Source organism: Triticum urartu, chromosome 5 (genome assembly GCF_003073215.2).
Source record: "Triticum urartu cultivar G1812 chromosome 5, Tu2.1, whole genome shotgun sequence".
Classification (NCBI taxonomy): Eukaryota; Viridiplantae; Streptophyta; class Magnoliopsida; order Poales; family Poaceae; genus Triticum; species Triticum urartu.
This window is the reverse complement of record NC_053026.1, coordinates 2568103-2588078: the sequence shown is the minus strand read 5'-3', so window position 1 is coordinate 2588078 and position 19976 is coordinate 2568103. Positions and strand designations below refer to the sequence as shown.

The 19976-nt window shown below is 47.6% G+C and overlaps 2 protein-coding genes and 1 pseudogene across 2 annotated transcripts; 1 reads left to right on the top strand and 2 right to left on the bottom strand.

The window, feature by feature from the left end:
* Positions 1-879: 879 nt before the first annotated feature.
* LOC125555391 lies at positions 880-4109 on the bottom strand (annotated as a pseudogene).
* A 948-nt stretch (positions 4110-5057) lies between these two features.
* LOC125506680 (oleosin 18 kDa-like) lies at positions 5058-5865 on the top strand. Its single transcript, XM_048671436.1, has one exon. The coding sequence runs from the start codon at positions 5099-5101 to the stop codon at positions 5543-5545; it is 447 nt and encodes a 148-aa protein (XP_048527393.1). The 5' UTR covers positions 5058-5098; the 3' UTR covers positions 5546-5865.
* On the bottom strand, positions 5664-13285 carry LOC125506679 (carotenoid 9,10(9',10')-cleavage dioxygenase-like). Its single transcript, XM_048671435.1, has 14 exons — positions 12925-13285; positions 11558-11628; positions 11225-11239; positions 10826-10937; positions 8241-8340; positions 8074-8136; positions 7778-7888; positions 7512-7696; positions 7160-7298; positions 6910-7027; positions 6725-6826; positions 6300-6551; positions 6085-6196; positions 5664-5911 (listed from the first exon to the last, which is right to left on the bottom strand). The coding sequence occupies exons 1-14, from the start codon at positions 13156-13158 to the stop codon at positions 5879-5881; spliced, it is 1647 nt and encodes a 548-aa protein (XP_048527392.1). The 5' UTR covers positions 13159-13285; the 3' UTR covers positions 5664-5878.
* Between the last annotated feature and the right edge of the window lie 6691 nt (positions 13286-19976).

Below are 19976 nucleotides of genomic sequence, written 5' to 3'. Positions count from 1 at the left end.
AACACTGCTATCACTGCTCGCCAGAACTTGTAAAAAATCACGAACATTTTTTTATTTCCCAAACGTCACGACCGTGATGAGGGCGATCGCCACCGTGAAGCTGGCGCAAGCTCACCGAGAAATACTGCATGCGGTACATGCTATTGCCACACGTGACCGGTTCTTGTATTGACCTTTTCCTATATAGGTGAAGGGGTGTCGGGAGGGGGTGCCCGAGGTGGCGGCACCTTTGTTATCGAAACTTTGAATTAGACCATCTGTTTTGCGAAATTTGATCAAAATTCTTTTGGGGACCGCCGGTTCCAATAGGGCGGCGACGACTCTCGGTTAGTAGTTCTCCTATGCCAACATGAACACAAACGAAATCGTTGAATGCGTTCCCCTCCTCAGCAATTGACAAATTCATCACTAGAGTCAAATTACTAAAGTAGTCCCTCGGTTGACCACTATAAATTGTTTTAGCTTTTTTTGAGAATCATATATCTATGATACGTCTTAGTGTGTAGATTCACTTATTCATCTTGTAATAGTGCAAGGAGGGATGAAACGTATTTCATGCAATTTTTTAGATTGTAAAGTACAGAAATTTGGAAATATGATTGATACACTGGTCGATTTAGCCATAGTCGATTTACTAAAACACGAAGACACGTTACACAGAGTCGATATTACTAAAACACAAACACACATTGTCCAACACTTTGTTCCGGGATGGATGGCAGTGGCAGCCTCAACACCCAGGATCATATATCTATGACATGTTTTAGTGTGTAGATTCACTTATTCATCTTGTAATAGTGCAAGGAGGGATTAAACATATTTCGTGCAATTTTTGAGATTGTAAAGTAGATAAAGTTGAAAATATGATTGATGCACTGGTCAATTTACCCACAGTCGATTTACTAAAACGCGAAGACACATTACACAGAGTCGATATTACTAAAACACCAACACACATTGTCCAACACTTTTTTCCGGGACGGATGGCAGTGGCAGCCTCACCACCCAGGATCACTTCTCCCTACATACTAACTAGTTAACAAACTAGAAAAGTATGGGCTTCTCATCACACGCTTGATCCAAGCAAGAAGCCCAGTGCTCCCAGGGCATCCTTCTTAACTTCACGCATCTCCACAAGTTCACTGTGGATCTTGAGGCCAAAGTCCTTATAAATAATGTCTTCATATTTATGGCAAGTCATCTCCAGCGTTGATACCTCTTCTTCAGTAAAAATCTGAAAGAAAGAAAGGTTTATTATTGCATTGCATGAATGACAAAATTCAATAAAATGTTAAGCATTTACAAAACATTACCTCCATTTCCTCGTTTGTTGTTTCTGCAGGGTCAAACATGATTCTCAGAGCCGTCGCAGTCTTCATCGCGGACCAGCCTTCCAGGTTAATGCCAGACACTTCCTTCAGCTTGCCAGCAGCCCAGCGCAGTTGTTCTGAGTGGCTCTCCACGAGCAATCCAGCATCAAGCAAGAGGCATGCCGCAATAACAACCTGCTCATTAACCTGGGCTCAAAAAGAGTACAGCGTTGTCACTAAAGGAAGAAAATAAGATTGTACATATTGCACATAGAGCTTTTTTTTTAAAAAAAAACTTTGCACCAAGAGCTTTGGGCAGGGGCAATTGAGGATTCTAAGTTCACACTACATAAACTAAATATCGGATAATGGTGTAACACTAAATGACATGGAGCTATGCATAAAGCACAAAAGCATTTCATCTCAGACATAAAGGAAGTGAACTTGTTATCAAAGCCATAATGATACAGGAACATTTTTAGTCCTTGGCTCATTGGCAAGCGGTCCTCCTTTGTGAGCTTCAGTTTTTCTTGGGGAACTAAACTATGCATGAGATGTTTTAGGCCCCACATCACCTCCATCACAGTTTCGTCGAAGAGGCAAGGTACACCCGGCTGAAACAAGTGGCAGAAAATTAGATATTCAAAGTTTTCCACAATCATATATAAGCAAACAAAGGGAGCTTTACACTGACCAAGCTTGTTTCGATGATTGTTTTGTATTCAGGTTTTCCAACGGCCAATTTCTAGCAAGGGTGGTGACAGCGCGAGATCATCTCAGTAAGCTCCCTACTAACACCAGTACAATTATCAATGGCACTGGACTTGTCCTTGAAAATTTGAAACTCTTTCAGCCATACGATCTGATACAGAAATGAACAAGGGTGAGCATGTTAAAGCAAGAAAGAAAAGTAATCAAAATATATAGCTCACCATGTCTACCAATCATGAGGAAGGCAATTCAGTATGTACATAGCAATCAATGTTACAAAAAGACACAAAGTGGTAAGCAGTCGGCTCTGCCAAGCACAGCAAGTACTGGCATGTTAAATAAGAGGAATTTGGCATAATAGGTCAGAGAAGATGACAAATATGTAACATCTTCATCTCCATTTTGCTCCACATCCCTACATTGTCCAAGCCCTATACTGCTCTAGGCAGGAAAGCGATTGGATCTAGCTTCTAAGCGACGGGATCTTGTTAGCCTGGTTCACAACCGCTTTTTAAAATGCGCTGTGTAGCACCATTTTTTGAAACACTTATAAGAAACACTAATAATAATCGTAAAAGATATACCCTTGTTCAAGTCCTCTTGTTCTTGCAATGCAGTTCAGAATAAGTTACAGCTCAATCACCATGGCTAGCAGCTAAGGACAGAATTGTGAATATCATACATATCAGCCTGCACCCATCCATTCTTTTAGAATCTCTTTTTCCAGTGTTGATGAAAATAGCTTTTGAGGGTGCATGCATACACGTAACATCATGCTACATGATTTCCACACAGCATCAAGGACAACATTGTGTGTTCAATCTGTTAATTAAAAAACAAACGGTGAATAATGAGCCTAGGCTTTTTTGTTGCTTCATTGATCATCGAAGCTTATACTGCATGTTCCATCAGCGCCATCGGAGAATCAATGGCAACGTGCCACGGGCTAGAATTGGCTAATTGTATTGGTGCTAATGCTCGATTCTATGGAGGTTATTATCCAATATTGCGCGGGACGAGAAAAAAAATAGTGGAATGAGGCAACAGCGGTATATGCATGCGGGCATTTTATCAACTTGAGGTTTGATTGGGAATGTTGAATTTACTCACTGTTTAATAAGAGATATAAAACAAGTATGCTAGGGACTGTTACACTTGAAAAACTTGTTGCATTTGGGTCGATGAAACCTGTATCCCTCAATTAATCTCTTGTGAACAATGTAACAGAAAAGAAGAGTACTACTCTGTTTAAATTGGCGACAAACAAGCTATAACGACAATCAGAAGGAAATGATGCACAGGAGAGGGCTTACCCCTTTTGTCCTAAAATGCTCGCCAAAGATTTGCCAGGTATTCTGGAGAAGATAGAAAAATCAGCTAGGCCGATGATAAAAAATTAAGAAACAAGAACATGAGTAACGGACGGAGCAGAGAAGAAATAACAACAAATAAGCAAGTAGTACCGGTTCTTTGAGGTAGTCCTCCTTGAAACAGAAAATTGCAAAGCCAGAGGGCGTCTCAAACAGTACCAAGATTATATCTCCATAGTTGGCCAAGCTGGGATCTGCAAACATGCATGTAGTAATAAGAAAACTTAAGAGAGGCTCAAGGCCCAATCTCTACGTAACCTAACTCGCGGATGGAGGGAAGGGGAGTCTGTGGGATCGATCGAATCCAAGTCGAAAATGGCCTCGATCGCCAGATCCATCTATCCACAGCCGCTCTAGAATAGAATATCTTCCCCCGAAAGAAACCACTCTAGAAGTCTAGGTCTAGGGTTTGCTTCCTCATCCTAAAACGTACGCTATGAGTTGAGTTGATGGCATTTTGATAGATAGAGGAGGATAACATCACATGTACCTGTACGGGGTATTGACTCCGCCGCGCTAGTAAAAGAAGAATTCTCCGTCAATTTCTTTCCTCTGCTGCGTGTGCGTCGTCGCTTTCGCTTGCACACTAGCGCCAATCCCCGCCACTGGAGGAGGAGGCGACAAGGGCCGCGTCGGCGCCCCATCTAGGTCAAGGATCGTCGATACCGGTAGGTACGTACTGGGAGGAGATGCGGCCGTGGGGTGGTGGGCCCCTTTATTTTATTTACGGAGAGGTTTCCCTTCACCTACAAGATAGTTTGGGTTTTGCTCAGAGAGAAAGAAAGGAAAAACAAGGTACGATGTTGTGCAAGCCACTGAAAACTACAAGGAACTCGGAAGATCATGCCCCTCTTTCATAAGCGAGATCATCAAAAAAGTTTGCCGGCAACCATCTCCCTCTCGGGCCCAACTAGGATGAGGTATCTGTTCGCAGATCGGCTATGCCGGAGAAGGCCGGAGCTTGCTAGAAGTGAGCTTGAGGGCGTAGGGGAGGGGAGAGGAGTGGTTAGGGTTTGTCCGGCAAGCGAATAGGGACAAATGTATGTGAGGTCGGAGTAGATTGACGCGGGCCGGATTCGACGTGACGGATAAGCCCGAGCACTTTCAGGCCTCCCTATCTGTCCTAAATTTGGGCAGGATACGAAGGGGAGTCCGATCGTTTGAGACCGGTTCAAGAAAACACTTAAGTTGGGTTTTTTTATCAATCAATGTCCGAATCGTCCGTCATGTGTTTGAGACGGGTACTAGTCGCCCGGGCATAGATGCTCTAACTATGGATACGTTCGATGCGCTTTCAATGGGAGGAGACGTTCCCGTCGACGACGAGGCGCCTATGGTGATTTCGTAAATCTTAAGATAATATGCCGACTCAGTCTCTCGGAGATGCTCATAGGGATAGGGTGTGCGTGTGTGCGTTCATAGGGATGAGTGTATGCGCGTGTATATGAGCGCTTGTGTCTGTACTGATGCTAAAAAAAACTATGGATACCCTCACTATCAGTGTTCATTTGGCTCAATGTGGCCACGTGCATGGTGCTCCACGTGCCACTATGGCGGCCTAAGCGTGTGTGCCGTCGTCTACGCGTGGCGTGGACCTACCTCTGTGTATATAAATTGCGCCAAGAACCAAAGCATCTGGTTTCTTCCATCCAGAGAGACCATCAGCGGCTAGCTTCACAGAATCCAGCGGCGGTGACGAATCCATCCATGGCGGAGGACCACCGCCGTGACCGCGCCCAGCAGCGGCGGCCAGGCATGCTCGTGGTGGCAGCGCTCGGGGCTCTCGGCCTCCTTGCCCTCTCCGGCACGGTGCTGGCTGCCTCGGTCGCGGGGCTGGCCGTGGCGGCGCCGTTGCTCCTACTCGCCAGCCCGGTGCTCGTCCCGGCAGCGCTGCTTGCCGCTCTGACGGCCACCGGCATGACCTTTTCAGGCTCGCTGGCCGTCGGGGCAACAGCGCTGCTGTCACGCTTGGGGAGCGCGGTGAGGAGGGCGGCCGCAACCCCGCCGGACTACGTCGAGTTGGGGAAGCGGCGGGTGGCAGAGGTGGCCGGGGAGCAGACGGCGCACATTGACGCCGGACCGGCGATCAATCCAGAGCAAGTGGCCCGCAGCCGCCGGCCATACGGTGGCTCTCACGCCTTTATCTCTTATTAAAATGAATGAATGTATCATCGTGTCTAGCTCCTCTAGTAGCAAGTGCTGTAAGCATAATCCAACGATGTTCATGGAGTATATATATGCAACTATGCAATAAAATTTACTATCATCTCCCTATATGAAATCCATGTTTACTATCATAAATAATCATGTAGTATGAAATTTGCAGTCTCGTTCATGTGTCGATTAATTCACTCACTGTACAAATATTTGAGGGCAATGCTACTAATTTAACGCATATATGGTATCAATATACTATGTACTACATTTTCCTTTATTTCTGCACCGTGTAGAACATGAAGAGTAGAGTCGTTTATCACTCACTCTTCTTCACACCTCTGCTTGTTGATGTACCAGTTGTTCCTGTCAAACAAAACCACAAGACAGATAGATGTTCTTCAGCATATACGATGCAAATGTCAAATAAATAGATAATAGATCTCATTTCAGGCTTTGCCAAAATACTACTCTCTTTACCATAGGATATACATACGCAATCAGATCAGAAAAGAAGAAGATATCTAGCTGAAAAGTACCTCGTTGACAAAGAAGGCGTGGAACCCGTAAGGAACCCGGTTCGGCAGCTCGACGACCGCCACCGGATCAGGAGACATGGTCTTGGCATCAATCACATTCACTTCAGACTTCCTGCATCCACAACACAATTCTTTATCTTTTTTTCTAGCAACTATAACCATGGAGCAGCAGCTTAGAGTGATGGTCTATGTATAGGAAGGGAATGGAAGAGTACCCTGTGTTCTCATCATGCACAAAGAGTATCAGGTAGCCGTCATCTTCTTCCCCAGACACACCGGGCTCCTTGGGCACAAAGACCGCCTCCGAGCCGAACCTACCAGGTCCCAGGTCATATATGCCCATCACATTCCCCCCAACTTCAAGCTGCTTCTTGCCGCTCTCTGGCTCGGCGTGCAGGTCGAATTTGATGACGCCAGTCACCTTCGCTATGCTGTCGAGTATCGTACAGTACACGTACCGCTGCTTCCTGCATTATCACAGAGTAAAAGATCAGAGAAAGCACACGATATAGCTCCAGGAAGAATCTCACTGTAGATGCAAGTTTTATCAAGGGTTGATATACAGTGGTGCTTTATGATATAAGCATCATCATACAAGAAAGGAAACTTATGTTGAAGTTCAAAGCTTCAGCAGAACTACCTGCCGGTATAGCTCTCGTTGATTCGAGGGAAGTCTACAGCAGCGACCGACAGTTGCTTCTGTGAAGCAGCGCCGGTTTTCATGTTGAATCTCATCTCATACCTATAGAAGATGTAAAATTAGGCACAAGCACTGGTGAGTTGCATGGAATTCAAAGTAAAAGTTGAGGTCGCAGGCGTATATACAGCTCATTCCCGAAGTTCTCAAGCTTCTCGTTTTGGGTACCGTTCACCTTGTCCAGATCTGGGTTCTCAAGGCGGCAGGTAATCAGAACAACTTCGTCGCCCTCTTCCCAAGCGTTAGCTGCGACAAGAGATGCTTCTTGTGATCAGTTTGATAAGACTAGCATGGAATGAAAACTACTGATAATTAAATTGTGCAATGCATCGATTGGAACTACTACGTGCTCTAACAAAGTAGCAAGAAATGGCATACCATTGTGAAAAATGAAGCAATTGGGGAGTTCAAACCATCTGATGGTTTTTTCATCCTTTTCATAACGCTGGAGTATGCCAAAACGACCTTTCTTTGTAGGGTCGAACTTGTAGATGAATTCACCATTCTTCACCATTTCCTTTGTACAAGAATGCAGAACAATAAGACCAGATTGTGAAGAAGAGTATCCCTTATCAAGTGCTAATGCAAATGCATGACTATCCCATATGCATCTGTGTAGGGCATCCTTCAACAGGATGAAAAGAAATGGTGCAGGAAAAAAAAGTACTGAAGGCATTTATCATTGAGGACATTGCCTGTCAATTGATGGCGTGCATAAAGCATCGCGTACCTTTGGTCGAAACAACAAAGGCAGGTCCATAAATATGGAATAGTTCTCTGTGATTGCAAAGTCATGCATCATTACAGACTCTGGTATTGTTATTGGCACAGGATCAAGCATAACTCCATCCTTGGTGATGACCCGGTATGTACAATAAGGAGGTTCATGCGAGTACCCAAAGGTGAACATTTCATCTGAAAGGATAAACTACATCATTTAACACGATTTTTGTCCTAAAAGAAAGTAAGAAATAGTACGACGTCACCGTAGTGTACCTGTAAATGGATCAACCTTGGGATGAGCAGTGAAAGAATGTTTCAACCTCTTGTCATAATCCAACAACCCAAGAGTTTGCAGGTCTCCATCTTCAAGGACCTTAACAACGTCTGAAAAACGAAAATAAAAACTCATCTTCCACAGTTGCATAGTTATTGTGATGGATGTGGGACTTGTGGATGATAACAAGTTGCAACAAGATGTAATGTAGCGGCCAGCACAACCACAGTTAAGGCCCCCTATCTACAATGATATATATACATGCATATAGAAAAAAAAAATGTGCGGAACTTACAGGGTTTATCTGCTTCTGACAGGGCCAGGAGTTTGCCATGATGATATATAAGTGCGGTATTAGCTGGAAAAGAAGGGAACGGATCAATAATATCCCACTAAAATTAAATACCCATGAAAAATATGTAGATATACATCATTCAGTGACTGCATAAGGGAAAGAGGTACCTGTCCCAAATCCATAAGTAACATCCAGGATTTTCAGTTTTTTCCTAAGTGCTTGCATTTGAACCATAAACAATCCAAAAAAGCCCTTTAGATCTCCAATCTGTAAACATCAATACAAGAACTCACACGTGTGCACAACTGATTGCATATATAGCCATCACTAAACCCACCAGAGGCGAGGAGAGCAGGGTTTTAAATTGATACTTAGTAGCTTTATTAGCCTTGAATTGACAGATGGTATGACCTAAATATTATTCATGACATTATCATGTATTGATGGCATCAGCCGCAATAAACTAGGTCCACCTACCATACGGTCAATGTAGCAGCCAGAAAGCTAAGATGACACGATAGAGACCTCTACGGAAATATGAGTATATGACAAGTTGACAACTGACAAGATAAGCCATAAAAGAAGAGAATATTCATACTAATAAACTTATGTTCAAGCACAGGCAGCTTTGCAAGCACCACAAGTACACTACAGAAAATTATGGTGGGCATCAGATTAGTTATGTCCACTGTTCAAGAACTCGGCCGAGTTACCATTTAAATGCCCATTTAATCGTTACTCAGTGCCTAACTGAGGCGAGTAGCACGTACTCGTTTCATTAAATGGTCAAGCCGATTAACTGGCATTTAATCGGTTGTCAGACGATTAATTGGTTGTCAAACCGATTAATCGGTGATGGGTCAGGTAACTGAAGCGGCATCCATAAAAAAAGGGGGGTAACCGAAGCGGCAATCCAGGCCATTATGAGTTGTGAGAACTATTTGAGTATTTGTGGTCAGTGAACCTGTTATGGCGCTGCTAGAAGGAGGGCGCGAGAGGACCGGCCGGGGGCCTTTCTGCCCACGGCCGGGCAAGAGGGAAGGGATTTCCTTCTTAATTCTTGCTTCATTAGATTGATACATCTCCTCTCTTTATATAGAGGTTTACTTGACTCCCAAGCAAGGCTTACTTGACCCCTAAGCAAGCGACCCTTATCTCTAATTAACCCTAAGACTAAGGGCTATACCGCCAGCCCAGGCCCATTAGCCCCATTATGTACTCTAACACTACACCCCACCTGGACATGCAGCTTGTCCTCGAGCTGCAGCCTAACCAACTTATAACCATGACTCGACGCAACACAAACCTAACACCTAAAAACAAGCCTTTTACATCTCGGCTTGTTTTATTACTCTCAACCTGAAATGGACTGGGATGATTTATTTTGGTCCTCTTAACAAAAAATGGATACCATCCGCACGTCGGACGTGCACGTGTACAACCACCTGGATCCCATGGACACCATCTGGACAAAAGGAGTGCATGTGTATGACCACCTGGAAGTGGTCGCAAGAGCGACCAGCAGAGGCGCCCTCGCGGCGGCGGGCGGCGGAATGCAGTGGTGCTACGCGGTGCGCTCCTGTCGGTGACACCATGCCTTCTCCCTGCCGGACGGCTGTTGGTCGGCACCGCACATAGAAGAGTGGAGGGCTGTCGATGGAGAATGGCGAGGAGGGGTGCGCCTCCCCAACCGCCCAGATGTCGGCGCCCTCCGCCGCGCCGCCAGCAGCCGCCTACACCCCGGAGGAGGTCACCGGGGTCCTCAACGACCTCGTCACCGCCGTCCAGGGGATCCGGCTGTACCTGGCCAGCCCCTACAGACCATACCATTTTCTTTGTAGGGTCGAACTTGTAGATGAATCCACCATTCTTCACCCCTAAGCAAGCGACCCTTATCTCTAATTAACCCTAAGACTAAAGGGCTATACCGCCAGCCCAGGCCCATTTTTCCCCATTATGTACTCTAACAGAACCTTATTACCTATTATGCTATTTGTGTTGAACCTTGTAGTGAATTATTCCATGTTCACATGTGTGGCTGCTATTTATCTTGTTATGTGTGGCTGCATATTGCCAAGTTGTGTGGCTGTCATTTTAATTTATCTTGTCATGTTTCATGTGTGGCTTCTTGTTGTCACATGTATTGCTGTCATTTAATCATTTATCTTGACAATGACAAGTTTAGAGCATATACAAATGCATATCTATCATCAATTCTGTAGGTTTGTTGCCTTCCTGTTTGGATGCATCATGATCAAACCATCCAGGTAACAATTCTACCTCTTGTCCATGCTTTTTATAGGCCTACGAGCTACGACATTATATTTTAGTATAAATGTATAATACGTAGCTATGAGCATTGGATTATGTGGTGTACAATACGTGAAAAACTAGTTACATGTTGCCAATATATTCTCATGTGCAGCCGATTAATGATCGACCGATTAATTCAGTTAAATGGCCGATTAACCGATTAATCGCTAATCAGTAGTCGACCGAGCAGTTACCAGTTACCGAGTTCCCGAACAATGGTTATGTCATTAAGAACCAAGCTGATCAGAGAACTCAACCAAGGAAATATGGTAGATTAAAATAGACGTATGTATGATATATATTGGATTCTTCATTAACAGAGCAAAAAATTTGCAAGCATGAATAAGAAAAACAGAACATAGGTGGTAATGGAGGCAATCAAGTGTTGTGTAATAATTGAGCAACTGTTAAGAAGATTCAGATTTTTTATGAAACTTACCTTCATAAACTTTGCTCCACCAAAATACTCTTCTTGCTTGAGGCGAGAAGTCTTCACGTATCTTGATACATATGTAGCTTTCCCATCTTTAATACGCATTGCATGGATCATTCTGTAAGAAACAATATAGAAGTTGGTGTATCCGAAAAGCAACAGTCTGGAACATAGATTAAGGCTGAATTTTATCACAAAAATCATGAGCTGCAGTAATGAAAACTTGATGCCGAAACATCAAAATTGTGATGTAGTTGAATTTTATGTATAATCTTGCAAGTGTGGGCTTGAAACAGTAACATAAGTGGTATGGTCTGGAAAATTGTACTGAGAACAGGAAAAAAATGAATGCGCAACTAGAGCTAGATCTGCAGTGTTCCAAACAGAAGAGACTGTATTACGTACCCATCCCCATCAAACCTGCAAAAAAGAGAACACAGAATAACAAATAAATTAGAAATGTGACGCTCAATTATCAGAAGCAACAGATGTGACAATGAGCACTTGTGTTACAAAAAAACATTACTACTACCACAACTGAACTTTTTTTCCTGTATACTACCACAATTAAACTGTGTACATCAAAAAGCAGATATGGATACTGTAGTCACACTGTTGAAGGAAGATAACAGCCCGTATTTATGCCCTTAGGACCAGAAAGTGATGTTTAAGAATTGAGATTTTGCTAGCAACTGGTGCATGACCAGCAAATTGTCAACAACAAGTAAGAGTCAATACCAATGATACCCTGCAACAGGGACAAACTTCGGATTAGGCCCCACCCTAACAAATTCTCCATTCAAGCACTCCTGTAGACAACAAAAATGGAACACCATAAGGAAAAGAAAGGATAATCTAGTGAGTTGCATGGCTTCATGAGGAAAAGAGAGTTCGTCAAGGAACTGCTCAGTACCAATTTCTCCAAGAAAAAGTGCATTTCATCATTTTTCAGAAAAAGTGCATGTCATCATTTTTCGTTGTTCTTGCAGGATGCTGGAAAGAAATGTAATTTGCTTCTAGAAGAAGGTTTGAACAAACGGCCAGATCTTGGCCTACCAGACATAGGTCAAACAAGCCAGTGCACATAAGGAATAACTAATGAAGTAAGACTAAAAGATATGTTGGCCACAATAAAAACTGTAAATATGTACTCCCAGGTAGGTTTTTAGCTAGGATTTGGGGTCCCAACATAGCTTTGTTAGACCCAAAAAAAGTAGTACCCCCGAATAATATGAGGTAAACAAGCTACAGCTTGAGCAAAATATAATCCGTGGGTGGTTCAGAACAAGAGACAAGAGTTCTGAGCAAAATCCATGTTAATCCTTGTAACGGTCACACCATAACAACATTTCACATATCACTGTTTTTTGACTGCGTCCCTTTGTGCCAGAGATGCAAAGTGTAAAAAGAAGAAACAGCTATGAAAAGGATACAAACGGACTGGAGAAGAGAAGGGCAGGGATAAAAGATGAGTAGTAATTAGTTTTGTCCGGTGAATAAGACCAAGGTTTTTGACATACAAGAGTGAAGTAATTACAGTTACTCCACTTCAGGACAACCTGAAGCTTTTAGAGGGCATGCTTGCTGGGCGTTATATACTTACATGAACAAGGTGCCGAGCATTAATTTCAGGTGTTCTCTGGGTTGACCGAAATGCCTGTTGCTGGCTCCAGAGCATTTCTTAATAAATTACTATGACTATGGATACAACTATTTCATGATGTGGAAGCAGGGCTATGCCTTTTCGTCTTAAAAAATCTATTTCTCATGGTTGACTAACGATGTATATAGTACAAAAAGTCTCAAGTCCTCATCCGAGGAATCGGAGTTCAATCGATTCTGAATCCAAAAGCCGACAAAGACTTGTAGCAAACCACAGCAGAATTTCACTCCACAGTTGAGCTACAGGGGGGAATTTCATCCATCTAAAAGAAGGGATTTTTTTTTTCACATCTAACTAACAGAGGGGATCTTGGTTTTTGACGGCGGGTAAGAAACAATCTGGGACTACTACCTAGACTAGATAGAACACTCGTGTATGCGGTGGGGAAGAAGGATTGGAGAGAGGGGGGGGGGGGGGGGGGGGGGGGGGGGGGGGTGCGGCCCGGGGGGGGGCCGCGGACGGGGAGGCCGGCGGCGGGCGGGGTCTCGTCGCGGACGGGGGCGAAGTTGCCGGAGAGCCAGTGGAGCGGCTTGGCCTTGTCGTGGCCGAGGCGGACGGCGAGGCGCTCGAGCAGGTCGACCGCCCAGGACGCCACGCCCTTGCTCGGCTGCGGCGCCGGCACCACCACCGCCCCCTTCTTCAGGGTGTCCTCCGCCGCGGCCACCGCTTCCCCCATGGTGACTACTGGTGGCCACTGACGGTGTGGGTGGGTTGGTTGGTAAAAGAGGGGAGGCCGGAGATGATGCTCAGCGCATTGTTCCCTGGGCGTTGGCTGGGTGGGGGTTTGGTTTGTAGCCAGCCACGCGAGCGGAGGAGAGAGGGACGGCAATGGCGTTAGCGAGAGCCGGCCATCGATTAGTCAGTGGTGCGCCATTGGCCGCGTCGTCCAAATCAATTGAGCACTCTCCGTCCGTCATCCCAGGTTCCACACGATTTTTCTGCCATATCGTGTGCCTGACATGACCTCACCTGGTACGACCGATTATACTTCCTTACTTAAGCCAAAAAAATACTCCCTCCGATAAATTAGTATAAGAGCGTTTAGATTATTATTTTAGTGATCTAAACACTTTTATATTAATTTACAGAGGGAGTAACAATTAAACTTGGATTATTTATGGGGCTGCTACGCGTTGGCCGGCGGATCGCGAGCAGTCGGATTCGATGGGTAAACATCTTTCTCTACTTTGCAACACAGATCTTGTTGCGGAAACATTTGCAAGTGCAGTGGTGTTTGCGGATTTTTTGCAGCACAGATCTTGTTGCTGAATTTTTTTGCAAACGAGTTTTCCATGTAGATTTTTCTTCAACAAAATTGATGTTGCAGAAATTTTTTTTGTGGACTTCATTTTTTTTTCAACATAGATGTTGTGAAAAGAACTTTTGTAGGACACGTGATGTTCATAAAAAAATACAGTCGACGCTTCACTGCAGATTCTCACCCGCACCGCCCCGCCATCGACTTCCGTCATTGCAACCTCCACTCTACTTGGCCCAGGAGGCCCGGCGGCCCTGTGGTTGCCAGTGGCGAGCGAAGGTCGTCTTCGTCGTCACCTGGTAGCAACAGGGGCGGGCGATGTTGATAGAGGAGAGGGAAGAGCAGAGAAGGGGGCTGACGACTGCGACTGCGAAGCGCTTGCTCGCCAGCGGCGGCACGGCAGGTGTCTTCGATGGCAACGCGGTTGCTAGCACCTCGTGATGTAGCAGAGATGGGCCTCAGTTGAAAAAATGTCAAATGTATATGCATTAGAAAACATAAATTAAGAAATAAGATGGAAAAACTAAAAAAAAGGAAACACGTGATGAAAAAGAATAAATATGCCACGACCGAGGTTTAGCCACACCAAAACGAGAACCCCCCCCCCCCCCCCCCCCCCCCCCCCAAAAAAATAGCATGAATTAATTCCATAATTTTCTTGCTTCTTAGGTAATTGACTTTTCTTATCTTTCTTGGCATGCACAATAATATTATAGTGCAGTGTACGGTAATTAAGTGTTGAGGTAACTTAAGAGATGATTTCTTAGCACAATGTGTCTCATCACATTTTTACGGATTGCTAGTTCAGATATAAGGCTAATAGATAATCATAGTATGCATGTTTTTATTGTCATCTCTAAACTACATGAAAGGCTTAAGATAAGACTGTCTTAGCAACCATTGTGCGTGCTCATCTTCTTCCCCGCAAAAATAAAAAAGTAGGTATTTTATTGCTACCTCTAATTACGTGGAAGATTTAAGATAAGATTATCTTACCAAACACTATATATGATAGTTATCTCCCCCCCCCCCCCAAAAAAAAAGGTAATTGTCTGCTAGCTCGATTAAATCATTTGCCTCTCAATCATATCGAGGAAGTATACACTCTGGAGATTTATATCCAAAGACTAATCTAAAATTGCATCCAAGAGAGCACAGAAAAGAATGTAATTGTCTTCTGGATTTCTCGCCTTTGTTCTAGATGGTGGGTGGGTATGATAGGAACTACTAGTGTCCTCACTCTCAAATCATAGGAATTCGGTTTGATTACATGCTCATCGAGCCAGATCTAAGGAAAGGAGGAGGAAGGTAGTTGAGAGCCGCCGTCGCCGCCAAGTACTTGATCCTCTGGATACCCTAGCTCGCGGGGGAGGAGGGGATTATATGCAGGTAGGTCTTCACTTCCGTGGGCCACTTGCCCACGCGGGCCCGATGAATCTGCTGTTGGGCTTCCGCTCACGCCTGGGCCTGTTGGGCTCGACCTCCTGTGGTGGCTCGGTGTCGCTTGAGGTGATCTTGTCAGGGGCCGTCTCCTGGGCGTCGCTGACATTCCCCTTGTCTTGAAAAACGGCTTGTCCCCAAGCCGGAGCATCAGGGAAACGCCGTTGAAGACGGCTGATGTTCTCCCACTTGGCCTTGTCAGCAAAAGAGTAGGACCAGTGCGTGAGCCCCTGGCGCACGGTCGAGCGCCCGGTGTTCTTGTCGCATAGGCTGAGGATGCGCAGCGGGACCCAAGCTGGAGCGCGCGGGAAACGCCGGTGGAGATCTTCCAGGTCTTCCCAAGTGGTGTCCTCCACGGGTGTGCCAGACCAGCGAATCTTGCCCTGACAAACCATCTTGTTGGGGGCCTTGCGCCACCTGTAGTCGATCACTTCGAGCGGTACCTGAAACGCAGACACATTAGCCGGCAGAGCGCTGACCGAACCTTCAGGACGGAGGTGAGCCGCCTTGAGTTGCGACACATGGAAGACTGCATGGACTGCTGATCCTTCTGGGAGCTGCAGGCGGTAAGCCACGGCTCCAATCTTGGTCAGAATCTGGAAGGGGCCAAAGAATTTGAACGACAGCTTGTGGCACACCCGCCGAGCAACGGAGGTTTGCACATAAGGTTGCAGTTTCAGGTACACTTGGTCTCCCGGTTGGAAGGAGCGGTCGGAACGCTTCTTGTCTGCTTGTTCTTTCATCCGCTGTTGTGCTCTGTGCAAGTGCTGCTTCGCCAAAGCCAGCATCAGTTGCCGCTCCTCGAGCCATGCTCGGACGTCGAGTGGTTGGCAGTCATCTGTGATGGCTAACCCCAGGGCGCGAGGCTTTCTCCCATAGAGCACCGCGAACGGCGACTTGCCCAGGCTTGAGTGCGTGCTCGTGTTATACCAGAACTCTGCGAGTGACAACCACTTGGACCACTGCTGAAGGGACGCCTGCGAGTAGCAGCGCAAGAATGTTTCCAGGCACTGGTTGACACGTTCCGTTTGCCCGTCAGTTTGAGGGTGGCGCGCCGTGCTCATGAGGAGCTCCGTACCGGTGAGTTTGAAAAGGTGCTGCCAGAAGCAACTGGTAAAGAGCGGGTCACGGTCGGAGACAATGTACCTGGGCATACCGTGGTGCTTGTAGATGTGATCCATGAACTGCTGGGCTACTGTCTGGGCGGTGAAAGGGTGCACGAGCGGCACAAAATGGGCATACTTGGTTAGTTTGTCCACGACCACCATGATGCAGTTGTGCCGGCCAGACGGGGGCAGACCGTCGATGAAATCCATAGTTGCCATCTCCCACGACTGATTTGGTATTGGTAGGGGTTGCAGGAGCCCTGGGTAGCGAGACATGTCAGGTTTAGCTTGCTGGCACGTGGAGCAGGTGCGGACGAACTCCCTGATGGTGCGGCGCATCCCCGGCCAGGCAAAGTGCTCCTTGACGCGCGCCAAGGTGACCGGGAAGCCCGAGTGCCCCCCTGCTGCTGCATCATGCAAGGCTGAAGTAACCTTGGCTTGCAGCGCACGGTTTTGCCCCAGCCACAGTCTGCCCTTGTAGCGTAGTAACCCCTGTTGCAAGGTGAAAGCTCCTTGTTGCGGTGTCGTGGCTAGGCTAGCGAGAAGTTTCTGGCATTGGGCATCCTCGGCGTACCCTTGTTGCACCTCTGTCAACCAAGCAGGCTTGCATTCAGTGATGGCAAGTGCGGCCTCCTGCGGGTCGTGGTGGCGACGAGACAGGGCATCAGCTGCCTTGTTATCCTCTTCCTTTTTGTAGCAGATTCTGTATTGCAGGCCTAGCAATTTGGTGAATGCCTTGTGTTACCAGACCGTCGACAAGCGTTGCTCTTCCAGGTGCACCAAACTTTTTTGGTCTGTTTTGATCACAAATTCAGCCATCTGCAAGTAGTGGCGCCATTGGTCAACCGCGTGCAGAATTGCCATACACTCCTTCTCGTAGGTGGAGAGGCCTGCCGCCTTTGGCCCGAGGGCTTTGCTGAGGAAAGCGATGGGGTGGTTGTCATGCTGCAGCACCGCCCCAATGCCTCTATCACACGCGTCAGTTTCGACCACGAATGTTTTGGTGAAGTTGGGCAGGGCCAGTACCGGAGCTGAAATGAGGGCTTCCTTGAGAGCTGTAAATGCCTTTTGGCTCTCATCAGTCCAAACAAAGAGTGCCCCCTTGCGCAGCAGCTGAGTCAGGGGTTTGCAGATCATCCCGAAGTGACGGACAAACTTCCTATAGTAACCTGCTAGACCCAGGAAGCCCCTGAGTTCCTTCACTGATTCGGGCACTGGCCAGTCGCGGACTGTAGCGATTTTGCTCTCCTCGGCTGCGACCCCTTCCGCGCTGATACGGTGGCCCAGGTAAGATAGTTGCTGTTGCGCAAATAAGCACTTGGATTCATTCACCTGCCACTGGTCCTTCTTCAACAGCCCGAGCACCTCTTCCAAGTCTCTCAAGTGATCCTCCAAGGTAATACCGAACACCAAAATGTCGTCGAAGAAGACAAGCACGCACTTGCGGGATACAGGAGACAGGGTGACGTTCATTGCTCCCTGGAAGGTGGCCGGTGCGTAGGCGAGTCCGAAGGATAACACCTTGTACTCGTAGTGGCCGCTGTGTGTTTGGAACGCTGTCTTCGGTGCTTCGCCTTCCGCCAACCGGATCTGGTGGTACCCCGAGCGGAGATCTAATTTAGAGAACCAGCGCGCACCTGCGAGCTCGTCCAGAAGTTCGTCAATCACTGGGATAGGAAAAGTAGTCTTGCAAGTCAGAGCGTTGAGGCGCCTGTAATCGACACACAGTCGCCAAGTCAAGTCCTTCTTGCGCACCAGGACCACAGGAGAGGAGAAAGGGCTCTGACTGACTTGTATGATCCCTTTCTTCAGAAGGTCAGCCACTTGGCGCTCGATTTCTGTCTTGAGGGCTGGAGAGTAGCGGTATGGACGGATGGCAAACGGTTGAGCACCTGGCAGCAGGGGTATGCGGTGGTCGCAAGCCCATTTTGGGGGTAACCCTGTTGGTTCATCAACGACTTCTTTGTAGCGGCTGAGCAACTCGGCAACTTGGGGCAGCATAGGTGGAGGTTGTTGTGGAACCACTTGGCATAGCTGGAGGACGAGCAAACTGGCATTCTCTTTGCACAGCGCCTGGAGTTGCATAGCCGACACTGTGGAGCATGTGGTGTCGCTGCTGGGCAAGCCTTGCAGTCGGATCGTGCCCCCAGGTATTGGAACTCGATGTACTTCTTCTCCCAGTCAACTTGCATTGGGCTGTGGCTTTCTAACCAATCCATCCCGAGGATAATATCATAGCTGTGCAATGGAAGCACCTTCAGATTGCAGCGAAATTCCTGTCCGTGGCTCCACCATTGGCAGTCCGGTACTTCCTGAGTACAAGCTAGCTCTCCCCCATCGGCTACGCGCACCCTGAGACGGCGCGCTAGAGGGACCGCCCGGAGTTCTCCTCTGACCAAGTCGTGCCTGATGAAGGAATACGAGTTGCCCGAGTCAACGAGCAGGAGCACCTTGGTGTCGCCTAGCCACCCTTGGAGTTGCAGAGCCTTTGGGGATGCCGTGCCCTCCAAAGCGTGGCACGAAATGGCTGCGCAGTTGGCATCTTCTTGTTGTTCCTCGGTTGGCAGGGTGCACCCGTCTTCTGTTTCCAGCATATGAAGTAATTCCTCAATGACATGGAGGGGAACATTGGCTGGGCAGCGGTGGTCGCGCCCCCAGCGTTCGCCACAGGTGAAGCAGAGTCCCTTAGCGCGCCGGTAGGCGCGTAGGGCAGCAACCTTGTCTGCGTCTTGTGCGGGCCGCGCTGCCTCCAGAGCGCGCCAGTCCTCCGCACCAGCTACCCCACCACCCCGAGGAGGAGCGGCTGGCAGTGGCAGGGGGGCCGTTCGGATGGCGGCCCTGGTTGTCGGCGCGTCAGAGCGGCGCGGGCGATCCCGCAGGAAGCCCTCCGCAAGCTCCTCTTGCAGAAGGGCCAGGGAGCCGGCCGCCTCCAGGTCGATGGGTCGCTGGATCAGCACGACCGCCCGAATGTCATCACGCAGACCCTCCACAAACCTCGTCAAAAAATACAGGGGGTGAATAGCTTCAGAGTAAGATAGCAGATGGTTCATTAAAGCATCAAATTGCTCGATATACTCCGCCACGGAGCCAGTTTACCTAGTGTGGTAAAATTGCCTAATCAGTTGCTGGTGTTGGTCGCGCCTGAACTTGCTGCAAAGAAACTCGCAGAACCCCTCCCAGTTAAGGCCGACGACCTTGCGCTGAACTGACTGCAGCCAAATGGCCGTGGTCGTGGAGAAGTTCAACGTAGCCATGGGAAACCAAAAGGATTGGTCAACCCCGTACATGGCAAAGTATTGCTCGCACATCCCTTTCCACAACCATGGGTTTTCCCCATCGAATTGTGGAAACGCCATGGCTGGAAACACGTGGTTGTTGCCCCCACCCGCGGAAGCAGATGCGTATCCCGCAGCCGACAGCGGACTAGTGAATGGAAACGGAGAGGAGGGGGCGGGAGCCGGCAAGTGAGGAGCGGGCGGGCACTGCGACTGACCTGTGCCCGGGGTAGTTCCTGAGAACTGCCCCGGGGTTGCGGATGCTCGCCGTGGCCATCGGGCCTGGAAGGGCCTCCATGGTGCGATTGGTGTGGTAGGAACGGCAGCCTTGTTCTTGTCCACCGCCTTGCCAGCCGCCTCGGGGATGTCGATGACGACGTGGGGCTGGTAGCCGGGCGCGGCTTGCCGGAGCGCC